Consider the following 16,111-nt stretch of genomic DNA (forward strand, 5'->3'; position numbering starts at 1 on the left):
AGGAGGCCCGCCGCTGGCTACGGGAGTAAGATTGTCCCATCAACGGAAAGTTAGAGGCCCGACGGCAGGAGAACCAAGGAGGGAGAGATTTAACTTTTGTTCGCCTTGCATCACAGTGAGGAAGGTGGAGGGGTCACTGTGGTGGATGTTTATGTTAAAATGTGTTTAGTGTGTGTTGTTGCTTTTTATTGGTATGACTATGTGGCAAATCAAATTCGTATGTTGCAAAACATACTTGGCTAATAAAGTATTATTATGATTATGATCTATCTATACACATACACACATATATATATATATATATATACACACACATTCTGAATAGATTATTTCTGAAGATAGTGAAAAAAAATACCAGCAGGAAATTCAAACGGAAAAGGAAGCGGGTGCTCGTGTCGTGCAAGTTGTTGCCATTGCACAGTGTGAGTTGTGAGCGCACACAGTATGGAAGCGGGGCGCTTGTAGCCCTGGTGTTGGACACATCTCGCATTCATGCATCCTGCACAGGCTCTGCGGATCTGCCTCCTGCTCTCCAGCCTCCTGCTCGCCCGGGCCGCGGAGATCAGCTACCGCTTCGAGAGCAACACCAACAACATGGCCATGAGTAGCCGGGGGGGCGGCAGGGTGTTCGTGGCCAGTAACAACTCCTTGCACCAGTTCACCCGGGGACTGGTGCTGGAGCGCTGGGTCCGCACCGGCCCGCGTCTGGACGGACCGTGTATGAAGAGTCAGGGCTGCTGCCAGCGCTGGACCAACACCACCAATGTCAACCGCATCTTGGTGGTGGACGAGGACCACGGATATCTCATCACCTGCGGCACCGTGAGGGGTGGCGCCTGCGAGGTGCGCCAGCTCAGCAACATCAGCGATTCCCAGCAGAACGAGAAGGGCCGAGTGGCCACACTGGACTTGAGGGCCTCCACCCTGGCTTTCCCGGTGCCTATCAACAACTCGACCCACATGCTGACCGCCGTCACCTCCACGGGCGAGGACAGCAGGTTCATCCCCGCCGGCTGCAAGGGCGATAGTAGCTACCACGAGATCAAGGAAACCCGCATCTTCTTAAGGTCTCTGGAGGGCCCAGTGACCGGGAGCCTCTTCCTCAACTACGATTCCGACTCTCTAGAGCCGTTCGTAGACCTGCCAACCTCCGAGGAGCACCAATTCGTGCAGGGTTTCCACCTTAACGGCGCAATCTACATCTCAGTCAATGCAGCCAACGCCAAAGTCTTCTTCGCCTATGTTTCTAACGCCAGGCAAGGCGTTCTGGTCAGCATCTCCTGCAGCTTAGCTGGGAGTGGGCCCCTCCAGGTCTTGTCGTCTGCCCTGGTCAGCACCGCCGGCTCCCAGTCCTTCCTGGCCGCTGTGCTCTCTCGCCAGGAACAGCCGCAACACAATGCGCTCTGCCTCTTCGAGTTGGGGCGCTTCAACACCGTCAAAAAGGTACGTTTTGCTTGGAAGATAGACACAAAATGCTGCAGTGACTCAGCGGGACGGGCAGCTTCTCTGGGGGGGGGGGGGGGGGGGGGGGGGGGGGGGGGGGAGGAATGGGTGACGTTTCAACACCTTGTCCTACTGGTTCTCTTACCTTCAGTGTCTGAAGAAGGATTCCGACCCGAAGGTTAGCCCATCACCCACTTCTAAGAATGGAAATATCAAATACTAGAGGGCATAGGTTTAAGGTGAAAAGGGCAATGTTTAAAGAAGGTATGCTAGCAATGTTACAAAATTTTGAGATTTAAAAAATCAAGTCTGAAATTTATCCCATCAGATAAAACATAACAATAAGTTTAATTTGACACCTAATTCACTTTCATATCTCAAGTAATAAAAAAGTTATGGCCATTTTCATACTCGGAAATTAGCATCTGTTCCCTATTGATTTTCTATGGACATAACAAAAAAGCTGTGATTGCGTGCAGTCAAAAGCCCATAACCTTCTTAAAAATTAAGAGAACTGAATGAAATTTTCAGTTATCATAGATTGAACCATTCTGAAACAAATATAAAATAATCTAACTTGGATGACCTGAAATTAAAGCATATAATTAGTTAGTTACCCAAGTGTAGCTAATTTCAAACTTCAATTAAGAGATCTAAACATCTATCCATTTCTTAATAAATGATTAACATTTTTAAATAGCCTAAGTGTCCAAATAATATTCACAAATAATTCACAATAAAACATGATTTTTAAATCTCATTTACATCAATTTATAGGCCAAATGGAAGGAATTTAGTGTTCAATTGCAGTAAATTAAAGTCAATTTAAATCAGCTTTCTAGTGGGTTCCTGTGAACGCGCTGGTTTAGAACGTTCACATTGCGCTGGATTTGTGCCCTCAAATGCCCAGAAAAATACTGCGGGTTATAAAGAGCCCAAATCCAGGAGATACTAAGTATTTCTCATCCGTTTTTACCGAAAGCTAGATTACAGAAGTTAAGGAATTGAGGCATGAGCGTTGTGATGTCTTGGGTCGTATACGGATTACCAAAGAGTCGGCATTGGTGGCTTTAGAGAGCAGTGAGCTGGATAAGTCTGCAGAGCCCCATCAAGTACATCTTTGGACCTTGTGGGAAGCTGAGTCAAAGAAACTGCAGAGGCTCGTGCAGATATGATCCAATCACTGTGCCCAGTGAGGGAAGGGGCGTGGTCCAAACTCTGAGCTGTGAGGGGGTGCTCTAGAAATACAGGCACAAGGTTCCATGAATGTGTAGGAAGAAACTGCAGATGCTGGTTTACACTGAAGATGGACACAAAAATCTGGAGTAACTCAGCGGGACAGGCAGAATCTCTGGAGAGAAGGAATGGGCGACGCTTCGGGTCGAGACCCTTCTTCAGACTCAGAAGGTGGTGAATCAGTAGGACAAGATGGGGAAGAAGGTATTTGGCACGCTCGCCTGTATTGGAAAGAGTATTGAGTGTAAAGTTGTTGGCAAGACCAGTCTTGTTGTATTGTGTGCATTTCTAATCACCCGGCTATAGGCAGGAAAGGGTGCAGATAAGATTCACCCAGATGCTCCCTGGATTTTCAGGCTTGGGTTATAAGGAAAGTTTAGATAGACTGCAACTTTTTTATTTGGAGTGTAGGAGACTGAGAAGTGGCCTTATTGAGGTGTACATGATGTGGTGGGCGTGTTTTGTACACAGAGGGTGGTGGGTGCTGGGAACGTGCTGCCCGGGGTGGTGGTGGGGGCAGATATGATGGTGACATTCAAGGGGCTTTTCGATGGGCACGGAATGCACGGAATGGAGGGATAAGGATTACGTGCAGGCAGATGAGATTAGTATAACCTTTCCACTCCCCTACTCCAACCTTAGTCTATTCGCTGACCTCTACCGGGTTGAGGCCAGACGACAACTCTCAGACACCTTCTCCTACTGATCCTTGGACCATGATCCAACAGATGAGCACCAGGACTTAATCTCAAACACAATTACTGATTTCATCACTTCTGACTGTCTGCCCTCCACAGCCTCTAACCTTATTGTTCCCCAGCCCCGCACAGCCCATCTTTATCTTCTCCCCAAAATCCACAAACACAACTGCCCTGGCAGACCCATTGTTTCTGCCTGCTCCTGTCTCACGGAAATGATTCCTCTACTCCATCCTATCCCCCCGGTCCAATCTCTCCCGTTTGTCTCTTTAATGACTTCCACTCTCCGAGCCCCACTCCCTCATCTTTACAATGGACGTTCAGTCACTCTACACCTCCATCCCTCACCAGGAAGACCTTAAACCCTTCTGTTTCTTCCTCAACCGCAGAACCATCCAATTTCCCTCCACTAACACTCTACTCTGCCTAGCGGAGCTGGTCCTCACCCTCAACAACTTCTCCTTTGACTACTCCCACTTCCTCAAAGTCCAAGTCGTAGCTATGGGCACCCGCACGGGCCCCAGCTATGCCTGCCTCTTTGTAGGGTACGTTGAACAATCACTGTTCCAGGCATACACTGGCACTGGCCCTTGTACATAAGTCTATGAAAGTAAGCCAGGGCTCAAAATTAACGGTTGCCCGGGTACCACTGACCACTCAAAGCGCCGCCGGGCAACCTAAACACCGAGTAATTTTGCCCTGCTTGGCAACCAGTTACTGGTTTGTACCGAAGATAGACACAAAAAGCTGGAGTACCTCCGCGGGTCAGGCTGCATCTCTGGAGAAAAGGAATTTTGTGTCAGCGGTGATGGCTGTATTGCGTGGGAAAGATACTAGGTGCGGGGTGAGGAAACATAGAAACATAGAAATTAGGTGCAGGAGTAGGCCATTCCGCCCTTCGAGCCTGCACCACCATTCAATATGATCATGGCTGATCATCCAACTCGGTAACCTGTACCTGCCTTCTCTCCATACCCCCTGATCCCCTTAGCCACAAGGGCCACATCTAACTCCCTCTTAAATATAGCCAATGAACTGGCCTCAACTACCCTCGGTGGCAGAGAGTTCCAGAGATTCACCCACTCTCTGTGTGAAAAAAGTTCTTCTCATCATCTCGGTTTTAAAGGATTTCCCCCTTATCCTTAAGCTGTGACCCCTTGTCCTGGAAAAAAAAGTTAAGCGAGAGCCCTGTAAGCATGCAGATACATCAGGCAGTGAAGAAAGCGAATGGCATGTTGGCCTTTATAACAAGAAGAATCGAATATAGGAGCAAAGAGGTCCTTCTGCAGTTGTACAGAGCCCTAGTGAGACTACACCTGGAGTATTGTGTGCAGTTTTGGTCCCCTTATTTGAGGAAGGGCACTCTTGCTATTGAGGGAATGAAGCGTAGGTTTACAAGGTTAATTCCTGGGATGGCGGGACTGTCATATGCTGAGACAATGGAGCAGCTGGGCTTGGACACTCTGGAGTTTAGAAAGATGAGAGGTGATCTCATTGAAACATATAAGATTGTTAAGGGCTTGGACACACTAGAGGCAGGAAACATGTTCCTGATGTTGGGGGAGTCCAGAACCAGGGGCCACAGTTTATAAGGAGTAATCCATTTAGAACGGATGAAACACTTTTTCTCACAGAGAGTGGTGAGTCTGTGGAATTCTCTGCCTCAGAGGGCGGTGGAGGCAGGTTCTCTGGATGCTTTCAAGAGAGAGCTAGATAGGGCTCTTAAAAAATAGCAGTCAGGGGATATGGGGAGAAGGCAGGAATGGAGTACTGATTGGGGATGATCAGCCATGATCACATTGAATGGCGGTGCTGGTTCAAAGGGCCAAATGGCCTTCTCCTGCACCTATGGTCTATTGTCTATTGTCTATCGTCTATCCCCAAAATCTATCTCGTCACATTGATGACTGCATCGATGCTACCTCCTGCACCCATGCAGAACTCATGGACTTCATCAACTTCAACACCAATTTTCATCCTGCACTCAAATTTACTTGGACCATCTCCGACATCTCCCTCCCCTTTCTCGATCTCGGTCTCCATCATAGGAAATAGACTATTGCTTGACTCCCACAACTATATCAACTACACTTCTTCCCACCCTGCTTCCTGCAAAGACTCTATTCCTTACTTGCAATCTGCACCCATACTAGAACACCCGAGATGTCCTAATTCTTTAGATAACAGGGGTTCCCCTCTCCCATCATTGATGAGGCCCTCACTCGTATCTCCTCAGTACCCTGCAGCTCCGCCCTTGCTCCCCCTCATCGCAACAGAGACAGTCCCCCTAGTCCTTACCTTCCCACCCCATCAGCTGTCGCATACAACACATAATCCTCCGAAATTTCCGCTACCTCCAACGAGATCCCACCATTAGCCTCATTTTCCCATCTTTATCCCTTTCCGCCTTTCGTAGAGACACTTCCCTCCGCAACTCCCTGGTTAACTCATCCCTTCCCACCCGAACCACCGCCTCCCCAGGTACTTTCCCCTGCAACCGCACAAGATGCAACACCTGTCGTTATACCTCCTCCCTCGACTCTGTCCAGGGACCCCGACAGTCCTTTCAGGTTAGGCAGAGATGCACTTGCACCTCCTCCAACTTACCTACTGTGTCCGTTGTTCAAAATGTGGACTTTTATACATCGGCGAGACCTAACACAGACTGGGCAATCATTTCACGGAACACCTTCACTCAGCCCGTGTAAACCAACCTGATCTCCCGGTTGCTGGACACTTTAATTCTTCCCATTCCCGCACGGACATTTCGGTCTCCTCCGTTGTCAGAGTGAGGCTAAAAGCAAATTGGAGGAACAGCATCTCATATTTCACTTGGGCAGCTTACAACCTAGTGGTATGAATATTGATTTCTCTCACTTCAGGTAGCCCCGGCATTCCTCCTCTCTCTCTCTCTCTCTCTCTTGCTCTATCTCTCCCCCACCCAAGTTGCACGAGCTTCTCATTTTCACCCATATGGCTTACAATGGCCTGTTTCCTGTTACTTTTTTGCATGTCTTTCATTCGTTGTCTAAATTCACCGTCTAAATCTCTCATTTCCCTTATCCCTAACCAGTCTGAAGAAGGGTCTTGACCCGAAATGTCACCACCATCTGCAGTTCCTTCTTACACAGTATATCTTGGCATCAGATTCAGCGCAGACATTCTCAGCTGAAGGGCCTGCTCCTGTGCTGTGCTGTTCTATGTTCTAATTGAGATGAGGAAACACGTTTTCACCCAGTAAGTGGAGTGCCTGGATTGCCGTGACAAGGGAAATACTGCCAGTAGAAAGCTAGCATTCCCTTTTGGTGGAGAGTGGACACTTCAGGGATTGCCAACATGGCTTTGTATGCAACGGGTCGTGTCACACTAACTTGATTGAAGTTTTTGAGGAAGTGACAAGGGAGATTGATGAATGCTGGGCAGTGGATGTTGTATACATGGATTTTAAAAGGCTTTTGATATGGTAGCATATAAGATGCTTTTAGATAGCCACATGGGAGTGCAAGGAACATAGGGACATGGATCATGTACAGGCAGATGAGGTCGGTTTAACAAAGCATCATGTTCAACACCAACGCTGTGGGCCGAAAGACCTGGTCCTGTGCTGTACTGTTCTATGTAGAAGGTTCCTATGTAGATCTGGAAGGAAAACTTGCAGGACTGTGGGGTCGAGTGGAGTGAGTAAGAAGGGGTTATGGGGAGAAGGCAGGAGAATGGGGTTGAGAGGGAAAGATAGATCAGCCATGATTGAATGGCGGAGTGGACGATGGGCTGAATGGCCTAATTCTGCTCCTAGAACTTAGGAGAGAGGTGGGGCCAGGACAAAGTCTGGCAAGTGATAGGTGGATACAGGTTAGAGGGATTTTGATTGTCAGATGGGTGAACGAAAGCCAGAGATTGGAAGAAGACAAAAGACTAAGAGAGGCAAAGGGCAGAGAGGGAAATCTCTGCAGGGATGTTTATTCTCAGGTGACGCTACGCTGATGATTCAGCTGCACCCTTAGTGATGCATTAGATTGCACCCCATAATTAAATACAGCCAGTATGTATCTCCTAGTATTTACAGATGCGAGCAGTACAGTGGCGCAGTGGTAGTTGCTGCCTCACAGCGCCAGAGACCCAGGTTTGATCCTGACTACGGATGCTGTCTGTACGGAGTTTGTACGTTCTCCATGTGACCTACGTGGATTTTCTCCGGGTTCACTGGTTTCCTCCCGCACTCCAAAGACGTACAGGTTTGTAGGCTAATTGGTTTCGGTTAAGTTATCCCTAGTGTGTAGTTCACTGCTATTGTATAGGGTAATCGTGGACTATGGGCTAAAGAGCCTGTGTCCACACTGTATATCTAAAGTCTAAATGACCCAGAGCTGCTTTGCTTTGGTTCAGAGTTTTATTAGGGAGAGATACCGAAGACCATCAACGTAATCAAGTGCCCGTTTGGTCACCCATTTCATAGCAACTACAAATGCTTATTTGTGCTCAGATAATGTGCAGAAATGATAGCAAATAATCTCCAGTACTGGACAAGATTTGTCTTTGCAACAGATGAGGATTTGTAAATCCTAGAATGGAAGAGCATCTTATGATCTTATGAATATACTACCCATGAAGTCCATTCCAACTCTGTACTAAAGCACTTCACCTGGTCTCCTCTCTCTCCTCTCACCATAGATCTGTATGGTTTTCTTTCGTCTGTCTCTGCGCTGCCTCTTTGAGTGCCAGGTTGGAATCATAGAGTCAAGCAATCATCCAGCATTAGCACAGGCCCTCCGGCCCAACTTGCCCACACCGCCCAACATGTCCCATCTCCACTAGTCCCACCTGCCTGCGTTTGGCCCATATCCCTCTCTCCATGCACCTGTCTAATTGTTTCTTAAATGTTGCGATAGTACCTGCCTCAACCACCTCCTCTGGCATCTCATTCCAAACAGCCACCACCCTTTCTGTGAAAAGGTTACTCCTCAGATTCATGTAAAATCTTTTTCCTTTCACCTAAAACCTATGTCCTCTGGTTCCCGATTCCCCTACTCTGGGCAAGAGAGTGGGCATCTACTTGATCTATTCATCTAATGATTTCATACACCTCAATAAGATCACCCCTCGTGCTCCTGTGCTCCAAGGAATAGAGTCCCAGCCTAAGCAACCTCTCCCTATTGCTCAGACCCTCAAGTCCTGGCAACATCTTTGTAAATCTTCTCTGCACCCTTTCCAACATAACAATATCTTTCCTACAACAAGGTGCCCAAAACTGAACACAATACTCTAAATGTGGTCCCACCAACATCTTATACAATTGCAACATGACATCCCAACTTCTATACTCAATACTTTGACTGATGAAGGCTAATGTGCCAAAAGCCTTTTGACCATCCTATCTACCTGTGACTCCACCTTCGAGGAAGTCTCTGCATCCATTACTACCCCCGGCGTGCAAGATCCCCAGCGCTTGCTGTGTGAAATGTTTTTAACATGTGCATCTTTTTTTGGATTTTTTTTGCACATCACCAACATTCCACATCCTTTAGTTCTTGACCTCTCTACTGACAGAACAGTTTCCAGTTCCTCTTTACCAGCCCTGTCTGCACATGTTCTGATGTGAGATGCTTCGATCAGGTCCCTTCACAACCTTCCCCCTGCTTTGCAACCCAGTGGGCCGGAGGGCCTGTTTCAGAGCAGTACCTCTAAACTAAACTAAACTAGACAGCATTGGAAGGAATGAACACCTTTTCAGACCATCAGTCTGAAGAAGGGTTTCGGCCCGAAACGTTGCCTATTTCCTTCGCTCCATAGATGCTGCTGCACCCGCTGAGTTTCTCCAGCATTTTTGTGTACCTTCGATCTTCCAGCATCTGCAGTTCCTTCTTGAACACCATACAGTTGCTGTGGAGACAAGATCCCGTCTCTACACCATGGAAACCCTCAATGTAATGTGTGGTCGTACAGATGTGCCACATGGGGTAGATCTGACAACTGATATGTCAGCATCAGTGAGGACCATCAGTAGATTAGAATTGTGCACCACCACAATCTGTAACCTCACTCCACCAGGGCCAAGTCAGGGCATCAAATCTGGTTCAATGAAGGTTACAGAAGTGTATACTGGGAATACACCTGGTATACAATGTTGCCAAGTCAATTAGCCTACAAACCTTTTCGTCTTTGGAGTGTGGGATATAGGAGTGGCATGGTAGCACTTTGGAGTATAAGGGCGGCATGGTGGTGCAGCGGTAGAGTTGCTGCCTTAAAGCACCAGAGACCTGGGTTTGATCCTGACTGTGGGTGCTGTCAGCACTGAGTTTGTACGTTCTCCCCGTGACCTGCGTGCGTTTTCTCTGGGGGCTCTGGTTTCCTCCCACACTCCAAAGAAACACAGGTTTGTAGGTTTATTGGCTTGGTAACATTGCAAATTGTCCCTGGTATGTGTAGGATAGTGTTCGTGAGCAGGAATCGCTGGTCTGCATGGACTTGGTGGGCCGAAGAGTCTAAGGGCATAAGGAATAATAGTAGAATTAGGCATTCGGCCCATCAAGTCTACTCCGCCATTTAATTATGGCTGATCTATCTCTCCCTCCTAATCCCTGGTCCATATCTCCAAACCTTTCTTATCCATGTACATTTCGTGTCCAAGTATGTCACAGTGCCAGATACCCGGGGTTTTGATCTTGATCTTGAGTGCTGTCTATCTGAATTTTGTGGATGTTCTCCGTGTAACCGCATTGGTTTCCCCCGGGTGCTCCGGTTTCCTCCTGTCGTGGTTTACATTACTCAAATTAAAGATATAAATGACACAGACATGGAGAATTCTTCAAGAAGATGAGAAACCTTTAATTTGCACAAATCTGGGCCTGGAACATTCAGAGATAGTACAGCTCAGTCCCTCTCCAAATGTTCTCTGATCTATACTTTCATGCAGCGTTTTATTATAATTTCAGTTCCTATCTTTGGCTGCTTAGCATGTATGTTTTTACCAGCTTTAACTTCTTACTGTCCTTGCCTTTTATCTCCAATCTCTGAGTTACCATAATGTCCTAACTGAGCAAAATAAACTAAACAATAACATGTTTTTGGGCCTTGACTTCTGAGCACACAAAAATAGCTGACATCTGCGAGCTTTACTAAATGTTTTTAACCATATTGGTAAGATTTAAGAAGTAACGTGTTTCTTCTCTATACATTCTATATAACTTCTATATAACTTCCTCCTCTGAGACTTTAAAAAGTCTCAAAAGACAAAGAAAACTACACACACATTCCCCAGGTCTAATCACTCATATGGCCTTAAAATGCAGGCTCGTTTAATTAATTTTACGTAATGCTGTGTAATGTTCTTTCTCTGGCTCCTTGAGAAACTGGGCTAAAAACCCACCCCCATTACGTGAGGCAGGAAAAAAGACCCAGCTACCCTTACAGGCTACATTTAACATTTTCCTAACAGTTCTTCTTCATCGTAGTAGTATTCTTTCACCCAGGTCCATTTTCCTTTAGGGCTGGATTCGTCTGCACCCGTTATCATTGGCAATTGCTTCACAGTAGCTTTCATCAGGAGGGACTTAATACAGGGGAAAACACAGCACATTATTGCCACTGCATGTAGTACAACCCCAATGGTCAAACCAATTTTGAATCAGCCATTCTCCCCAACATCCTCTCCAGCCACCCACACAATTGATGTCTTAACCCTGCGTTTCGTTTAACCTTACTCCTTAGGTTTTTAACTTATCCATGGCTTTAGTGAAAGACCCCTCTGGGCTAGTATTATTACGGATAAAAGTACTCCCCAAAAAGTGCTCCCCAAAAAGTACACAAACACCCCCTTATTCTGACCTTATTTACACCAATTTCATAGTCACTAATGTCTCCAAAAAAAACTCACATTATCTTAACCATATAACACTGACAGCAATGAAATCGGCCACCTTGGCCTTTCTAGTCCTTGCCAAACATTTACTCCCACCTTGTCCCATCTACCTGCACTTAGACCATAACCCTCAATTCCTTTCCCGTCCATATACCTATCTAATTTATTTTTAAATGATAAAATCAAACCTGCCACCACCACTTCCACTGGAAGCTCATTCCACACAGCTGCCACTCTCTCAGTAAAGAAGTTCCCCTTCATGTTAACCCTAAACTTCTGTCCCTTAATTCTCAAATCATGTCCTCTTGTTCACTTACCTCAGGGCTATTATCTATTCGTACCTGCGGGACAGCCCTTATGTAATGATTGAAATGGTACCAGGTATATCAACCTTCTACCTGAACATCGGTCGGTGGTTTGGAAAACTCATACATACACCTTGTTTTCAGGTTTAAAGGGTCCACCTCCAACAGCATTTACTTTACCTGTTCATATATAGACTTGTATATCATAATTAACTGTTGCATATACTTCTTAAATTCTATCTCTAATTGTTCCGAACTCGGTCCCTTGTAAGGACCTCTCCATTGTGCCGCTTACATAGGTCGGCCAATAAACATCTCATGTGGTGTTATGTGGGTTATTCGGTTAGATTGCATGCAACATCTCTTCAGTGCCAATGGCAGAGCATCGATCCAATTCAACTTTGTAATTACACAAATCTTATTTATATTAACCTTCAATGTTCCATTTATTCATTCCACCATGCCTGTGAAGGCTTGTACTTGCTAGATTTTAGAAGATTGAGGGGTTATCTTATAGAAACTTACAAAATTCTTAAGGGGTTGGACAGGCTAGATGCAGGAAGATTGTTCCCGATGTTGGGGAAGTCCAGGACAAGGGGTCACAGTTTAAGGATAAGGGGGAAATCTTTTAGGACCGAGATGAGAAAAACATTTTTCACACAGAGATTGGTGAATCTCTGGAAACACATCCAAATCTGTGTTTTACTCTAAGGGCCTGTATCACCAACTTGACTACTCCCTAAATGAAAACAATCCGCTGTCAAAGCTGATTTCTGTAGGTCTATCAAACCTCTTAATTACCTTATTCATCATAAACGACACTACAGTGCTCATACCTTAATCTATTCAAACTTACCCTAGACATAACAGCTTATGATCCTCCAGATGCTGTTCTAGCTGCTTTGTCTGCACTTTAATTTACCTTCTTATGTGCTTGACATTTAATGACAGCTATATTGCTCTTATCAGGTCTAACTTTACTGCTAACCTTTGGTCTCCGTTGCTTTTCTCAAAGCCTTTCTATTTCCCTACTGCTCTAAACATATGCCACTCTCCAAATGTTCTCTGATCTATACTTTCATGCAGCGTTTTATTATAATTTCAGTTCTTATTTTTGGCTGCTTAGCATATATGTTTTTACCAACTTTAACTTCTTACTGCCCTTGCCTTTTATCTCCAATCTCTGAGTTACCATAATGTTCTAACTGAAGCAAAATAAACTAACCAATAACATCTTTTTGGGCCTTGACTTCTGAGCACACAAAAATAGCTGACATCTGCGAGCTTTACTAAATGTTTTTAAACATATTGGTAAGATTTAAGAAGTAACGTGTTTCTTCTATATACATTCTATATAACTTCTATACTCCCACACACAAAAGACATGCCTGTTTGTAGGTTAATTGCCCCCTGGTGGGTAGGGAGTGGATGCAAAAGTGGGATAACATAACGCTAGTGTGAACAGGCGATCAATGGTCGGCGTGGACCCAGTGGCCTGAAGGGCCTTTTTCCATGCTGTATCCATCAATGCAGATGTTGTAATTGTACCTGTATCTACAGTTGCTCTGGCAACTCATTCCAAATACACACCACCCTCTGTGTGGAAAAAGGATTCCCTTCTCACCTTAAATCTATTCCCTATAGTTTTAGACTTCGCTACCCTGCAGAAAAGATTGTGGTTATTTACCTTATCTATGTCCTTCTTGATTTTATAAATTTTTAGAAGGTATCGTCTGCTCCCCAGGGAAAACAAACCCAGCCTTTCTATTGAAGATAGAAACAAAAAGCTGGTTTGACTGCAGTGATTTGACTCAGATTCACGGGTGAGGTTAGGGATGTGCAAGAAAGATTGGGGTTGAAAGGAATTGGGAGGGTTGGTAGGTAGAAAGGAGGGAGTAATATAGTTAACACGCTCGGTTTCTAACGTCTCAATTCTAACAAAAGTACAGCGACCTGAAATATCAACAGAATCAAAAATTATGATAGAAATCAGCAGGCAAGCAGCATCTGTCCAAGGCAAACCAAGCTAACATTTCAGGTCAAAGATGCTTCTTCAGGACTCAGAAAGAGACACAAAATGCCGGAGTAACTCAGCATGTCAGGCAGTATCTCTGGAGAAAAGGAATGGGTGACATTTCGGGTCGAGACCCTGATTCTATCTCTTCTTCGCTCCAACGAGAGTTCTGCAACACCGTCTCTCTCGCTGCTCCCCCTCTGTGATTCCTACTGCTCTCTGGTTCCACGTTTAAACTGCAGTTGAAGAAGAGTTAGATAATAGGTGCAGGGGTAGGCCATTTGGCCCTTCGAGCCAGCTCCACCATTCAATGTGATCATGGCTGATCATCCCCAATCAGTACCCCATTCCTGCCTTCTCCCCATATCTCCTGACTCTGCTATCTTTAAGAGCCTCATTTAGCTCTCTTGAAAGTATCCAGAGAACCGGCCTCCACCGCCCTCTGAGGCAGAGAATTCCACAGACTCACAATTCTCTGTGTGAAGAAGTGTTTCTTCATCTCCGTTCAACATGGCTTACCCCTTATTCTTAAACTGTGGCACCTGGTTCTGGACTCCCCCAACATCGGGAACATGTTTCCTGCCTCTAGCATGTCCAAACCCTTTATAATCTTATATGTTTCAATAAGATATCCTATCATCCTTCTAAATTCCAGAGTATACAAGCCCAGCTGCTCCATTCTCTCAGCATATGACAGTCCCGACATCCCGGGAATTAACCTTGTAAACCTACGCTGCTTTCCCTCAATAGCAAGAATGTTCTTCCTCAAATTATGGGATCAAAACTGCACACAATACTCCAGGTGTAGTCTCACTAGGGCCCTGTACAATGGCAGAAGGACCTCTTTCGTCTCATACTCAACTCCTTTTGTTATGAAGGCCAACATGCCATTCGCTTTCTTCACTGCCTGCTGTACCTGCATGCTTACTTTAATTGACTGATGAACAAGGACCCACAAATGCCATTGTACTTCCTCTTTTCCCAACTTGACACCATTTAGATAATAATCTGCCTTCCGTTTTTTTATGCCAAAGTGGATAACTTCATATTTATCCTCAGCATCCTCCTCACAGTTCACACTGCCACCCAGCTTTGAGTCATCAACAAATTTACTAATGTTAGTTTAAATCCCTTCATCTAAATCATTGATGTATATTGTAAATAGGTGCAGTCCCAGCACTGAGCCTTGCAGTGCCCCACTAGTCACTGCCTGCCATTCTGAAAGGGACCTGTTAATCCCTACTCGTTGTTTCCTGTCTGCCAACCAATTTTCTATCCATGTCAGCACTCTACCCCTAATACCATGTGTCCTCATTCCGCCCACTAATCTCTGATGTGGGACCTTATCAAAATGCTTTCTGAAAGTCCAGGTACACAACAATCCCTTGTCCATTTTCATAGTTACATCTTCAAAAAATTAGGTTCAAAAGAAGATTAGTCAAGCATGATTTCCCCTTCGTAAATCCATGCTGACTCGGACCGATCCTGTTACTGCTATCCAAATGTGCCGCTATTTCATCTTTTATTATTGACTCCAGCATCATCCCCACCACCGATGTCAGGCTAACTGGTCTATAATAGAAAGATTAAACAAGAACTTACCGTTTGAAGTTTGATCTTTATTTTATGAGAAGTTGAATTGAGGGATTACATGAAGAGCCTGCCAGCCTGCATGCTCGTCAATCTTCAGAGCAACTGTATGAACCACAGACCACTTGCACAAACTTAAACTATAGAAAGATTAATAACCATTGAGTTACAGAATGATCTTTATGAGATTCAGGGTTGGGAGTGGAGGGCACGTAATCCCTCACTTCAACTTCTCATAAAATAAAGATCAAACTTCAAACGGTAAATTCTTGTTTAATCTTTCCATTTTATTTCGAAGTCACATGAGTGACTACGTGAAGCCTTCAAAGCTCTGTGGTTTCATGCAGTAACCTAATCTGTGTGAAACACTTAAACAGATAAATCATAAACGGTAGAAAATACATGGGTTATTAACACCATGATGCTAACTTGCATACATGGCCATTGCTCTTAATCAGACCACAGTCCCAATTGGCTTTGAGTTAGACAATACCTCAAGCAACACTGTTCAGAATTCTATCTGCAAACATCCAGGCATATTCAACCACATTTTATAACTTCTGAAACTGCACTATGTAAGCCTCCTGCTGTTGCAAAAAGATGATCAAATGGGAATATCCATTCTATTGGCTGCTAATGAACCATCAGCAATCACTTGAGAAAACTGTTAAATAACAATGAAGAAACTATCCTTCATCTCATAGGTACTAGCAAGGTAAGTGTACCTGTATACATAACACCTGCAATCTCTGATCTGGTGGGTAACTCCAAATTGTACGCAACCATGCCCGTTTTTCTTTATGAGATCATTCCCAAAACAAGCTACCCTCATGTCAGTTATGACCCAGAGACCGAGCCAGAGATTGAGTAAAGACTGAAATCAGTTGCTAAAAGCATAATCAACTTAAAAGATACTGCTCCCATTAGGAATACAATAGATGAATATATGCATAATAATTTACTGATA

The 16,111-nt window shown here is 45.0% G+C and overlaps 1 protein-coding gene across 1 annotated transcript in view; it reads left to right on the top strand.

The window, feature by feature from the left end:
- Nucleotides 1–304: 304 nt before the first annotated feature.
- The window catches only part of LOC129703097 (plexin-D1-like), a 95,698-nt gene continuing 79,891 nt past the window's right edge, over nt 305–16,111 (top strand). The window contains exon 1 of the mRNA XM_055645295.1: nt 305–1,443. Within this exon, the coding sequence (XP_055501270.1) occupies nt 493–1,443 (951 nt within the window). The 5' untranslated portion in view covers nt 305–492. The remainder of the gene's footprint in view (nt 1,444–16,111) is intronic.

Source organism: Leucoraja erinacea, chromosome 13 (assembly GCF_028641065.1).
Source record: "Leucoraja erinacea ecotype New England chromosome 13, Leri_hhj_1, whole genome shotgun sequence".
NCBI lineage: Eukaryota > Metazoa > Chordata > Chondrichthyes > Rajiformes > Rajidae > Leucoraja > Leucoraja erinaceus.